Genomic DNA, 14,939 nt, shown 5'->3' on the forward strand with positions numbered 1-14,939 from the left:
AAGGTTTAGACCTTACTCATCCATCCAATCACCTAGGACAAAACAGTATATCTAATCCAATAGCCAAAAAATTATGTCCATAATAGAGCAAATTTGACATTAATAAATGTAAGCCATTGTCCAAAACCAAGCAAAAGCACCTTAAATCTACCAAAATCATTATCCCCCAAGTGATCACCTCACATCAGGGTTCCTCAGAGGAAAACTCACTTGCCAATGCGGGTTTCGGTGCTTAAATTTCCTGACCCAGGCAAATGAGTGCGCCTGCCATAGATACGTATGGCATCCCGTTATGTTGTGTCACCTGTGGAATATATACAAAAATTAAAATAGCCAAAATTACAAAAATACCCTCAAATTTTAGCAAAGCTTTTTTCAGTACCACTCACCCAGAACTGATTCAAAATAATATCTACCCTAACCTGAAAGAATATCACTTCGACCAATTTACCTCCCATATTTGTATAACTACGAACTGCCAATAAATACCCATTTACTTTCATGCAAAACCTTCTAAGAACTTAATTCAACCTACCACTTGTAACTGAACACCTGCTTGAGTCGAAACTTACTCTTAAACCAAAAAAATTTACGGGAGAGAAAAAATGCCTCCAACAAGTTACATCAAAATATAATTTAAAATTTCTTGATAACTTTTCTTATATTTATTTAAAAGTTCATTATACCGAAAACTAAGTTTTTTAAATTGTCATGCAAGTTTATTAGCGGAAAACCCTCTTACGATTAGTTTATGGCTAAGTATTTGACTTCTACTTTTAAAATCAATGTAAGGGGTATTCCGCGGCAGAAGTTCTCCATGGGGGAATTGCCACCAGGATTAATTCTCCACGGGGAATTTTTCTGCGGGAGAAACTTTATTGGGGGAGAGGGGATTGACGGGAAAAATGTTCCATATAGGGGGTATTTTTGGCATGACTTGATAAAAAGATCTGAAACTAAATAAAAAACGGTCTTTTTTAGTATGAAAAGGAGAACTTTTTAGTATGCAAAGGTGAATTTTTCTGGCGGAATCTGAAAAATTTTCTGCAGGGATTTGCAGCGAGGATGGAATTATCCGGGGCTAATTTTCCAGGAGGGTGATGATTTTAGGCGGGAGGGACTTTTCATGGAGCATTCTGTGTGGGGTGGGGGAATTTTTCATGGAGAGGGAGGCAGATTTCCCGGTATTAATTGAGAAACGATCACAAATCAAATAATAAAACAAGTTTTTTCAACTGAAAGTAAGGAGCAACGTTAAGACTTAAAAAGAACAGAAATTATTCCATACATGAAAGGGATTGTCCCCTCCTCATTTCCCCGCTCCTTCCGCTAAAGCTTAACCTTTTGTTCCAGTTAATTAAGAACGACTCTGAAACACAAGGGCCGTTTAATTAGAATCAGAAGCTTTTTAAAAAGTGCTGAATAACTTTAGCGCAGGGTCTTGAGGAGGGAGCAGCCCCTTTCATATATAAAATAGTTTCTGTTCGTTTTAAGTTTTAACGTTGCTCCTTACTTCCAGTTGAACAAACTTGCTTTTTTTATTTAATTTAGTTTACAAGATAGGCTATGAAGGAGTTCAGGTTTATTTTTAAAAATGGGTTTTATTTCTCTATGTCAAAATAGTCAAAATAGCTTCAGAACGGATTTTGTGATATCAACAGAAGCGCATCCAGGATTTTTGTTCGGGGGGGGGTTACTAATTTTTTTTAGGGGGAGGGGTTACACAAAAAACCTCAAAAAACGCATACAAAATTTTTTTATTATATCGCCAAAGAGTTTGGGTGGAAACTGAACCTATAAGAAATATACGGAACCTGCAAGAAAATATAGGATATAAAATATATAGGAAATGAAAAGATATAGGAGACAAAATATAGAAAATATAGGAAACCTACAAGAGTGGAAACTGGCGCTAGTGTCTACAAGAAACTCAGCGATCCGATCTAGCATTTGGCATTTTTGACAAGACAAGCCAAATGCTAAATGACGTTGGTGATTTTTCAATTCTAGTGGCAACTCCACTCTTATAATCTGTACTCTACTCTATGATTGTCAATTTTATATTGCCATAGCTGCCCCTTTCTTAACAGCAAATAAGTTCACTCTTTTTTAATTATATTATATATATATATATATATATATATATATATATATATATATATATATATATATATATATATATATATATATATATATAACATAATTACGACTATTTTTTTTATCTGTGTCAAATCCTCTTGATGGATTCCTTTTATGCAAAAGTAAATTAATTTTTTGTATAACTTAACAATTATTCATAAACACATAGAAGGGATAGGTTTTGGCTTTGACAGTAAACATGTACATTTTGATTTTGTTCCACAAAAATGTTTTTAGCGTAATGCTGCTTATTTAAGATAAGATTTATGATGTAAATGCTTCTTATTACAGGCCTCGACGCACTGAATTCGTATTTTTAACCTAAAATAGCTCTGAAATAACAATTTATAAACAGGGCACAAAACTAAAATAAAAAGTTACTCTTGGCAACGTTTAAGTATGATGAAAACGATCTAAAATGTCAAATCACAAAAATATATAAAAGAGCAAAAATAATGATACAGAAATGAATAAAAAAAGAACAAAAATTGATTTGACACTTTGAAGCGAATGGAGATCAGCCAGCCACAGTCCTGAAACTGTTTTTGATATCTGGTCTTTTTTATACCCCTTAGGACATCTGATCGACATTTTCAGGTATGTATCTTTTCACTTTCTGTATGGCTGCTGAATTTTGCGTGTGGGAGAATTTTCCTGGGCTGGAAAATGTCTGCTCCCGTATATTAATCCATCAGTTTGACAAAGTAGAATGCTGCAGTTTATTACTTTTTACAATTAAGTATTTATGACTGTTTTTGGGAATTCTCAGAATTTCTGGTAACCATTTCCTATTGGCAGAAAAATAGAATCAAGGTGTCACTTTGAGGGCTAAAATGTCAAATCACACAAATATGTAAAACAGGAAAAATAATGATACAGAAATGAATAAAAAAAAATTGCTTTGACCCTGTCTCGTGTAGGATATAGAGTTTTGGCTCTTCTTTTTAATGCGTATTTCTCCTATATGCTATTGCTCCAGCAAATCGTTCGGCATTGTTACACATGTAATTTTGTTTTAGGCTTAATGTTAAAAGAGAAAAAAATACATATCATTTCCTACATATTTATCCCCGTGTAACACATTTTGAAAGTTTTCTACCCAACTCGCTTTAAAACTTAAGTTTTCATTAATTAGGGTCCTGTTCCTATCTTTAACTTGGATGTTTATATTTCTTAACGTGCTAATAAAATATTTTTTCTATTATGCCGTCTGGCTGCATCTTCTAGATAGTCGGCAATTTTATCCATTGCCTCCATTTGAAGCCTCCTCAATTTATATACCTTCTACTACTTCGCGAACTATTTTCCTAAAATTGGTAGAATATCTATCTATAGAAATATTTATCATCAAGTGAAATTACATAATTTCTATACAGTTTTGAAAAAGGCTTATGCCAGCTTTGCCTCTCACTCAGATAATCTGTCTTGGCTTTTTCTCCAATTATAATGGCTCTCAACTTTTTCATCACAGTCCACCAACGTTGATTTTAACACATTGATTTAACATCATTTTTATACTACTACTACTACTAACTCACCGCAGCACCAAGCCGCCTAAGGCCAACACAGCTACGCACGCTCCTCCTCCATCCCAATCTATTCAAAGCCTCCCTTGTTACACCCTCCCATGGAGTTCTTATTTCCTTTAAATCTTTCGTTATGGCGTCCTCCCAGCCCAGACGAAGACGAGCTGCTTTCCGTTTAGCCCTAGACGGTTGGCCGAAAAGAACAACCTTTGGCAATCTGTCATCCTTCATCCGCACAACATGCCCTAGTCACCTCAACCCTTCTTTCATTATAGCCCTAGAGAGTGGTATTGAACCACTTTTTTCGGACAGCCTATTGTTTGAAATACGGTCAGTCAGCCAGGTACCGAGAACAATCCTTAAGCAATTGTTCCAAATCCAAAAAGGCTTATATCAGTCCACCGACGTTCATTTTAATTCTGTGATAAAAAAAAAAGTTGAGAGCCATGGAGAATTCGAGAATCGAGAAAAAGCTAAGACAGATTGTCTGAGTGAGAGGCAAAGCTGGCATAAGCCTTTTTTAGAATTGTATAAAAATGATGTCATTTCACTTGTTGATAGATAGTCTATCATCCGTCCATCCTGGACAGAACTAAGGTAGATAGGCATGGAATAAGGGTAATTCACATAGTCTATGAGTTCTATGAACCACTTGAAGGTAATTGGAGGCCCCAAATAAATGATTTTCAAAGGTTTATGACTGACCATGTCCAAAGGACTTTGAAATAGAGACATCTGTATAGAAATAGATATTTCTATTTCTCAATGTGCCAATACAATATTTTTCTACTACGCTGTCTGGCTGCATCTTCTAGATCATCGGCAATTTTATTCATTGCCTCCATTTCGATCTTCCTTAATTTATATACCTTGTACTACTTCTCAAATCGTTTTCCTAAAATTATTCCATTCATCTTGTACATTTTTAAACTCTCCCGTTTCATTTTCGACTGCTCCCAGAGAGTTCCTCTCAAATTCTATTTAGTCTATCAACATCGTAGTGTCTCGGAAGGTAGTTTCCCTTCCTAAATTTTGGCTTTAGATTAACCGTAGACACTACTAGATGGTGACATTTACTTTTCACACAATTAACAGCTCTCCTATATATCCTAGTGTCTTGCATCAATCCTGCCAATATTCAACTTACAACATTAAAATATTGTGCCTCACCTTACAACAATCAATAAGATATGTCGTCTTACTATGTGTTGTAACTAGATTGTTTATATCTGCAAAATTGCAGCAGTCTGTAACCGTTGCTGTTTTTCGTTCCTACTCCAATTTGCGTAGCGTAGGATACCATGTATCCCTATTTCTACCCTCACGGGCATTGAATTCTAATATCTACAAGCATCGACAGTATTTTTACCTAGAACCCTGTCTATTTGTTCCAGTAACTGTATGTAAAATACATCTGAGTTACTACTATCTCCGTCAACTGTTTCTACAGGGCATAAATCACTGTGAATCAAACCTTACACTTTTTGGCCATAAGTGTGCAACAGGAATTCAATTATTAATACCTTCACAACTTGAGCAAGATCTGGAAGCTTCCTTATTCATCATGAGCCATCCTTCTTGCCCTATCCTTTCTACCTGAATAAACAAATTCTATATCACCTAATTTCATGTTTTCTAACCGTGGGAAATGAGTTTCCGAAACTTCTAACTAGTGCAGTTCAAAGCTTTTGAATCATTAAACTTAGAACTTTTCCGCATGTTAACCAATTGTCTTTGGTGCGCAGGTACCGATCTCCTGATTCGATGCCTTCGGCCGGAAGTGCAATGCGTGGTTGGAGGTAAATCTTCCAACGCTACCCATGTTTTTCCTCCAGATTTCTCCAGGTACTCATTTAGAATTGAGTCGATTCTTGCTGAGCTTACAGGGTTACACCATTGACTCCCGTCCGAAACCAAATAACCAGCGATACCATTGAATTCCTCTGTCAAAGTATTAATACGACTGCCGTTTTTTAGCGATTTAAAGTCCCAAGTCACAATGTTCGTATCATTTAAGTCATTGGAATTGTTGTGGCTCAAGAAATGGTATGGGTTCTGCAAGTGCACTTCGGGGACTAATATTTCTTCTCTATGCTGCACAAAGCGCTTAAGCTGGCTTAGAACTTGACAGCAGGAAGACCCTGGGAACTCCTGTTAAATGGAGGCTTGTGAAGTCCCGGGTCCATCTTTTTCACTACGCGATTTTCCACCCTTGGTAATGCTCTTCCATCAACAACACTTTATATCCTGCACAAGCAATCTCAACCCTACTACTTCCAATTCATTTTATATTCATACCTACAAATACGGTGCTACAATGGGGATTTATATAAATCAATATTAAATATGTCACTTTAACAGTAGGAATATTTGCTTAAACTGCAGTTGGAAAATTTTTGTGGTATCTGTAGATGGTCGAGTATGAAACCCAAAGGTGTACCTAACACTTAAATAATTTCACAGATTACATCTGTGAAATACATAATTACGCACATATGTATGCACAATTTTTTTGAATGGCATCAATAAAGGATGGAAATCTTCACGTCACAAAAAGAGGGGATCTATGTCTCGTGATCTATGCTAATTCTAGCCATTTGTCCCCCAAACAGGCCGCAAAGTATAAATGAAAAAATAAATAAATGTGTAAACGTCAATTATGATGAAAACGATGTAAAATCGAAATCCATAAAATTTACCTAAGTAAAAAATAACAATCAAGAAAAAAAAAGAATGAAAAAATTGCTTTGGTCTTGTTTTGTATAAGATTTTAAATATTCTGATTCTTCCCCTCATATACATATTCCTCCTACACATCTGATTCCTCCTACATACTATTCGAAAGTGTTTTACATCAAAACGAGAAAACGTAAATGAACAACGAAAAACGATGTAGTTCACCACCATTGTGAATTACTTCGTTTTTCCTCATTGTCCTACTTACCCATTGTGGTCTCAGAAATTATTTACCGTTGTACAAGCACTTTTACTTTTAGGGTTGATATCCCAAATAAGCCAAAGGATGCGTGTAGGTACCACGGAACTTTGACCTTGAATAAAGTAGCTGGAAACTTTCATATCACTCAAGGAAAAGTCTTACCCATACCTGGTGTGCATATTCATGTTGGGCATATAATGCAGGATTTTCGTGGAAATTTTTCTCATCGAGTTGAGAAATTTTCCTTTGGTCCTGGAGCTAAAGGGATTGTACAACCGCTCGAAGGTGAAGAGCAAATAGATGAGAGTAAGTAGAGGAGCTTGTTTGCCATTTCCAAATAACAAGGGATTAAAAAAAACGTCTTAAAGGTCTTTTAAAAACCGGATTTTTTAAAGACTTCCCAAGGTATTACTTAAACTAATATTGAAATTATGACGTGAGACGTAAATATAAATTTTTTGGAAATTTTCATGGCCAACATTTGAAAAGTTATATAGCGAAGATCGACAAAGTTTATCGTTTCTTTCTGAGTAAGCATAGGAAATTTCCCTAAAATGGACTTATCATTAATTGGATTAGTTTGCGAAAAAGTAAAACTCCCAGAAATCCTAACGTGGACTTGCCCTAATAGCTCAAGTATGTTTCCCAGTGAATTTCATGTTTTAACATTGACGTTCCCGCTGATGTTCAGTATTAATGGCCTGTACCTGGAACCCTAGTCTTTGGTTCTGTCTTTTAGAAAAGAATTTGAGGAAGTCCAATATTTACTGTCATGTCGCTATTATTCTGTTATTATGGGCTGACTCACAAAATTGAGCCGAAGCTCATGCCAAAAAGGTCTATTACCACCTACCATCCACACAAAAATATAGCAGCAATAGCCGCTAGTCTATTCGTGTCTCCTCGGGCGTGGGCTTTTGAGGTAAAGCTTTCCTATCTTTTTTTCCTTCGTAGAAGAGCCTTTCATTTCTAGTGTCAAGGTGTCCATCATTGTTTTTCCCCATCCTGATGACCTCATCCGCCAGCTTCAAACCAGCTTGGGCAGGCAGTTGTTCGTAAAAGAGAGGGGAGCTATCCATCACACGCCAGCTATGGAGACCAGGCGGCATCGATCCTTAGAATAATAAGAGCACGCCTTTCTTACACCTCCCATTGCTCATCAAGGGATCATTTCTTGCGTCATGTTTGGCGTTTCATATGTCCAAGCGGATTGACCACCTCCCCCGCCCCTCATACATGATCTTAGCAGCAATTACGGGCTTCAGTCCATCCAGTTTTGGCAGAGTATTCCCCAGGATGCGTTGCCTCGCGGTCAGACACTGGTCAAGACGGCCAATGGGTGGAGAGTAACTTGAATTAGCAGTAGTAGGCGTTTGTTTGTGCCTACTACTCTCAGAGGCATCACGAGAAGGTTTTCACTGCTAGCCCCATCTTCACAATAACCATAGTACTTAATTGATTCTTAAACCTTTACAGTCACAAAGATATTCTTTAAAAATATAAATTACAGGAAAAGAATAAGAAAGGATACAAAGGACTGATAAAAGGATAAAAAGGACCAAAAAGGAATATAGAAATTTGTCGGCCACTGAATACTAAATATTTCTGTAGAAGTCAATTGGGATATCCATTTCAAAGTGAACTTAGAAAAATTATCCATAGCCCAGCACATAAGCAGAGACCAAATAGCTGTGCATAAAAGAGGGATAAAGAAAAGAAAGAACACTTTTTCTAACAGTAAAATAGACACATACAATATATCAAAGACCATTGTCGGCCGTTCCTTCTGAGATTTTTAAGTCTACATCTTCGATTAAAAAAGTCTAAAGTGCGAACTAACGATTTTTTTTGGGAGGCTGTAAGAGGGAACTAATATAACCATTGCCCAGCGTAATTTGACCTAACTTCCAATTCTAGGAAGATGAACTTTGTCTATTCTTTATTGCCTTACTAGACTTTATTAACATGAAATTTTGTTTCCCAAAGAACTAACACAGTATCAATGTTAGAACAAGTATTCCAAGAAATTGTTTTAGTGTATTTACCAAGTGCCCGATCAAAATTGTAAAAGGTCGCATTATTTTACTTTGTTGGTTCAAGTATTCCGTAAAAATTATTTAAGTGTGATCAGAGGTAAAGATAGGCGGAGCTTCAGCCTCCGTCTGCACTTGGGAGTATTTCTTCTTATAAAAATTCTTATAGATCCTACATAAAAAACTAAATATTTTGGTAGCTGTTATTGCCAATTGTCATTGTTGACAAAGGAATGCTGAAAAATTTGAAGTTCGCATCTTCTTCCCCCCCCCCTCTCGGAGCAAATTCATGGATGCGTCCCTGAGTTTAATTTATGAACGCTCCATTAAAATTGTATTCAAATATGATTACTATGTATTTTAAGTACATACAAATTTATGCATAGAAGAACGGACTTAGTTTTTATATTAAGTACGAAAGTACAATCACTCAAAGGTTTATTTTGGGTTTGATTTTTTTACTCTTTCTCATAATTTATATTTTATTGGCTATTTCCTTTATTAGTTCCCTTTTTTCATCCCGTTCACTACTTATCCGAAACCCGCAAATCCCTTAAAGGTTTATGTTCCGTGAGCAGTTTTTGGTGTTTTTTCTTTTTCTCTCCTATGATTTTTACTACATGAACGAGAGACGATAATTTTGATTCAATATATAGCTGGGATTCAGTTCTATCTATATAGCAATTAAATAAAAAAACAAGTTTTTTCAACTGAAAGTAAGGAGAAACATTAAAACTTAAAACGAACGGAAATTATTACGTATATGAAGGGGCTGCTCCCTTCTCGGCACCTCAGTCTTTACGCTAAATTTTTTAGTACTTTTAAAAAAGCATCTTATTGTTCTAATTAAACGGCCCTTCTGTTTCAGGAGTCATTCTTAAAGAACTGGGACAAAATTCAAACTTTAGTGTAAAGAGCGAAGTGTTGAGGAAGGGGAAGCCCCTTTCATATACGTAATAATGTCTGCTCGTTTTAAGTTTTAATGTTGCTCCTCACGTTCAGTTGAAAAAACTTGTTTTTTTAAATTTAATTTCTGATAGTTTTTTAAATAATGAAAGGAAATCTGGCCCAACCTCCACGAAAAACCCCTCCCCACAGAAATATCCTCTTGGAGATTAAATCCTGGAGAAAATTTACCCCGGACAATTACCCTTAACTACTCCGCATGTAAAATTGAGACGAAAAAGAGAAATCAACACATATAAGAAGAATTGTGTATAGGAATTCTGTCAAATTCCCCCAGTATATAATTTCCCCTGACAAGTTCACCTCCTGGAAACTCCCCGTCCCCATTGGAAATTCCCTCGTGGAAAAAAATCAATAGAAACTTTGCCCCCCCCCCCATCCGAAAATGTATGCATGCATCCCATTAACCAATATTATGCGTAAACAATGGGCAAATTTTGTAACTTAAAGACCTTTCCCCTGTGGCTGTGGAGGGTCATGTTATACCCCAAGGCATAGTTATTGGATCTTTCAACTATAAGGAACAAAATGGCTATCTCCAAATTTTGATCGGACGATTTTGGGCAAAAAAGGGGCGGAGGGGGCATAGTTGCCCTATAATTTTTTTGGTCACTTAAAAAGGGCACTAGAACTTTTAATTTCTGTTCTAATGAGCCATCTCGGGTATTCTAGGAGCACTGTGTCGATAAGATCACCCCTGGGGAACAAAACACGCATCCATGATCTTTCTTCTGGCAAAAAATACAAAATTCCACATTGTTGCAGATAGGAGCTTGAAACCTATACAATAGGGTTCTCTGATATGCTGAATTTGATGGTGGGATTTTCTTTAAGATCACGTAAGTTTTAGGGGGTGTTTCCCCTTTTTTGGAAAATCAGGATAAATTTGCTCAGGCTCGTACGGTAAGCTTCGATAGGTAAAACTAAACTTAATGATATTTAAATATTTGAAATCAACATAAAAATCTGATCTTTAGGTATATCTATTGGTATCATAATTCCCCTTTTTTAGGGTTTCGGTTACTATTGAGCCAGGTCGCTCCTCAATTACAGTTCGTTACCACGAACTGTTTGAAAAAATAAGCTGAAAAAGTATGGCACCAAAATGCTTCGGAAGATGTAGCTTTCCTTTGAAGATGTAGTTGTCTTTGGGAATCAAGATATTGTTTATGTTTGAATTTTTCCGGACGAAGAGCATTGTCAAATTTGACGAATTAATCTTGATTGTATATTTTTATGGCTCAAACTGGCAACGCTGACGAAAACGTTGTATTTTCCTAGAACTTCGTAATATTGCAATAGTCAAAAGAAAAATCTTTGAAAAATAACAGTTTTCATGTATGAATAGACCTTAGACGGGTCTAGAGGGGGGGGGGGCAAAAAAGAAAATCGTGTCTGGTATTTTAAGTGGTGTTGATCTTGACAATAGTGAGTTTTGCCGAAGTTTTAATGTGTGTTTTTTTTTTTGTTTTTTTTTTATATCTGGATTTGTGTTAATACAAATCCAGATAAAATCCATGATGTATTAAAATCATGTTAATATTTTCATTTCAGCATGTTGGCATGATAATTTTGCTATCAATCTGTAGCCGGTGTTCAGTTCTATCTATATACCAAACTACATTTTTGAAATTCGGTGTACAAGGCTTTTTATATTGAAAATACGTTAAAAGTTGAAAAATGTTGAAATAAGGATAATTTTCCTTGTTTTTAAGCAAATTTAAGTCCTTCTCCAAGAAAAAGTCTAACTAATATTATAATTCTGGCCAGGTGAATGGATAAATCCGAGGCTAATAAATCCAATACTTAAAGTATACTGTCCTCTTGGTGTAAGTTACAACTGTAGACTTGTCGCGAAATCACTTGTTTCAGAGGGAACCTTAAAGAAGCTATACTAATAGTTCCATCAAGTGTTAATTCGGTCTTACCTTGTTTTCGGGGTTTTTCTCTTTTTTCCCATATTCATTTATTCATATTACAGTGCCTCTCAAGTATCAATACTGGCTTCAAGTTGTGCCAACAGATATACAGACGTCATACTCAAGACGGAAAACCCACCAGTATTCAGTTAGAGATTATGCGCGACCCGTTAAAAAGGGAGAAATGCAAGGAATTTATTTCAAATATGATTTTAGTGCTATGCGAGTTCGCATCGAGGACGATGGAGAATATTTTGCAATGTTCCTAGTCAGACTATCTAGTATTATTGGAGGAATTTATATAACCGTTGGTAAGTATTAAACCCAACGATTTTTATGTATGCGCGAATCTTTCTTACATTGTAGAGTTATAGATGAAAATAATCGGACTTACGTAAGCAGGGCTTGGAGCTTGAGTCCCTCTTGCTCTTCAATTATTTTGATATTTTGACTAATTTTGGCTACTATTTTGCTGGTGATGACGAACCAATCCATGTACAAACTCATCCTCAAAGTACCAAGGACAGTGAAATTAAAATATGAATTTTTGAATTGGTTAAGCGGAAACTTGCACAACCAAATATATTTGACAAGATTAGCAAAATTGGGAATTCAGTTTTTAACGAAAAATACCCCCATATACAGCTATGCAGTTTTTGTTAGTAGACGGCACTAAATAAAAAAATAAAGCTCGGATAAAAAATCAGCAAAAAAAAATAAGCTGAAGAAACATGGCACCAAAAAGCTTCAGAAGATGTAGCTTTCCTTTGAATGATTAGTAGTCTTTGGGAATCAACGGATTGTTTATGTTTGAATCTGTACGGACGAATGGCATTGTCAAATTTGACTGATTAATCTTGATTGTTTATTTTCGTGGCTCAACGTGGCAACACTGACGAAAATGTTGTACTTCCCTAAAAACTTTTGTAATTTTGAAACAGTCAAAAGAAAAATCTTTCATGTTTCTCGGTTTTCATGTTTGAGTAGCGTAGACCTAAGATGGGTCCAGGTGGGCAACTTTTTTTTGGGGGGGGGATGTCCTTGGCACAGTGGTGCTAATCTTGTCAATAGTGAGCTTAGCCGAGGTTTTTTTTTATGGATTTTTGTTAATACATCGAGCATAGAGCACAATGTTTGTCATTAATATTCATTATATTCTATCTTATTATTGTTGTATCATTGCCATGAATCTTAAAATGTTACCATTTCATGAATTATAAGTGCACATAGTGATAGTTCAATTGGTAGCAACGGAAAAACAGGGGGCAAAATAAGCCCCAAGTGACACTGACCTTGTCCAAGGTCAACCTTGACGAATTTGTCCCGAAATGTGTCTTCTCCCATGAAAGCAAGAGGAGCATTTCAAAAAGAAATATTCATTTTAGCGATTCTTATTTTTCGTTCTAAGTCGTATTAAGTGTGTCAACAATTCGCCCTTGACGAGTTCAGTCCTTTGAATAATTCGCCACTATCATTAATAACTACAAAATGCTTGCAATAAACGCTTACACCAAAGCGAGTAATAAAGAAATTGATCTTATTGGTAAAAAATTAGTTTGAAAACAAATTTATGGGTTACTTTAAATAAAGATGAATTTTTATGGTTTGCGTGCAAAAAGAGTTAGTGACAGATGAATTAATACTATATCATTAACAGATGATGATGGTGAGGAGAAGAGAGACTAACAGGAAATAATCAGGATGGTGGTGCTGATTTGGAAATAATTTGCTCGTCAACATCTCAACTGTTTATTTTCCGAGAAACCGCAAATTACGAGTCTACATGTTTCAAGAAAGTTCAAGCTGGAACACTTGTAAATTCTAAGAAAAAAATAACTTAAACCTTAAACTCACTATATCGTATGGACAGAGTTATCGTAGAAACTTCGAAAGGGGCTCATTCGTTGGAAATTGAAAGTTATATTGCCCTTTATAAGAGTCAGAGTAATTGGAGGGCAACGATCCCCCCTCCCACGCATCTTTTATTTCGAAAAACATTCGATCAAAATTTTGCGATAGCTATCTTGTTTAGCATAGTTGAAAGATCCAAAGACAATCCCTTCAAGAATAGTAACCCTCCTCCCCCCCGCCCGATCTCTCCATTGCTTACACATAGTATTTGTTATCGGGAAAGGGGTGCATATTTGACTTTTAGTGTCCAAAAAGGCCAAGGGCATTCTGATTACGCTTTCAGGGAATGTTGAGAGGAGTGTTGAACTAAATAAAAAGACACTATGTGCATACAGGTTGTCGAAAGGACGTATCTCAGGAATGTCTTGGGGTATTAAGTTGGAAATCTCAGGGAGTTATACAGGGCATGATTAATTAACCAAAAGGCAATATATGCACGCTAAAACTACTACTACTACCGCTGCTACTAATGCTACTACTACCACTGCCAACACTACTACTATTTTTTTTTTTATTTTTTTTAGAGAGAAAAAGGTTTTATTAAAAAAAATACAACACATTAACAACAAAACCCGAAGTTTATTAAAATTGTTTGGGTACAAATCACATTTTAAAAAACCCTAAATACACAATTAATAACAGCCAGCCTTAGACCCCCCCCCCCCCCAAAAAAAAGGACAAAAAATAATACGAAGAAAATAAATAAATAAAAATAAACGAAATAAATTAATTTCTAATAATTTCACGACCTAATTGGATACCAAAAACACAAAACTAAAAATCATTCATTCTATTCTACCTCCTCGTCGCCCTCCCAAAAAAAATGGTCACGATCACTTGAGAGAAAATTCGCCTAGCAAGGATTAAAACTCATATGTAGACAAACATTGTCCTTTTAATTTACTGCGAAATTCATTTAGCTCATCAATTTTTGAAATTGCCTGCGTTAATGATTCCCATACCCGAGGGCCAACATGTCTTATGGAAAAAACAGATCGCTTTGTAATAACCTGAGGTCGCCGAACTAGTGTTGATGTTTTGGTCGAGTAATTATGAAAATTAACACCACTTGTAAACATTTCCCTAAAACACTCAGGTAATAACGCGTGTGTATATTTAAACATAAAAAGAGCATTATAAAAACGGAATAATCCAGCCATCGGTAATGTATTTACTTGATTATATCTATGTCTAACAGACATATTATGATTATCTCCAGTTAAAACACGTAGGGCATTATTTTGTAAACTTCTAAGGGGACGAAGGTGCATTAAAAACGTGCTTGACCACACAAGACAACCATATAGAAGGTATGGGTGAACAAAAGAAAAATAAAGCAATCTCATAATGTCTTTCGGAAAAAAGTACTTCAGTTTCCTCATCATCCCAACATTTCTAGCGAGTTTGTCACTAACACATGAAATGTGTTCTTTGAAGTTCAGGCACTCATCAACAATCACCCTTAGATACTTTGTCGAAACTTCCCGAGGCAGAATATTTTCATCTA

The 14,939-nt window shown here is 35.8% G+C and overlaps 1 protein-coding gene across 1 annotated transcript in view; it reads left to right on the forward strand.

Moving 5' to 3' along the window:
• The window catches only part of LOC148948335 (endoplasmic reticulum-Golgi intermediate compartment protein 2), a 43,472-nt gene that overhangs the window by 17,503 nt on the left and 11,030 nt on the right, over positions 1-14,939 (forward strand). The window contains exons 5-6 of the mRNA XM_089094894.1: positions 6,562-6,909; positions 11,584-11,832. Coding sequence (XP_088951020.1) covers positions 6,562-6,909; positions 11,584-11,832 — 597 coding nt within the window. The remainder of the gene's footprint in view (positions 1-6,561; positions 6,910-11,583; positions 11,833-14,939) is intronic.

The sequence above is a fragment of the Artemia sp. Qi Xiang Cuo genome, chromosome 9, assembly GCF_049724085.1.
Source record: "Artemia sp. Qi Xiang Cuo chromosome 9, ASM4972408v1, whole genome shotgun sequence".
Classification (NCBI taxonomy): Eukaryota; Metazoa; Arthropoda; class Branchiopoda; order Anostraca; family Artemiidae; genus Artemia; species Artemia sp. Qi Xiang Cuo.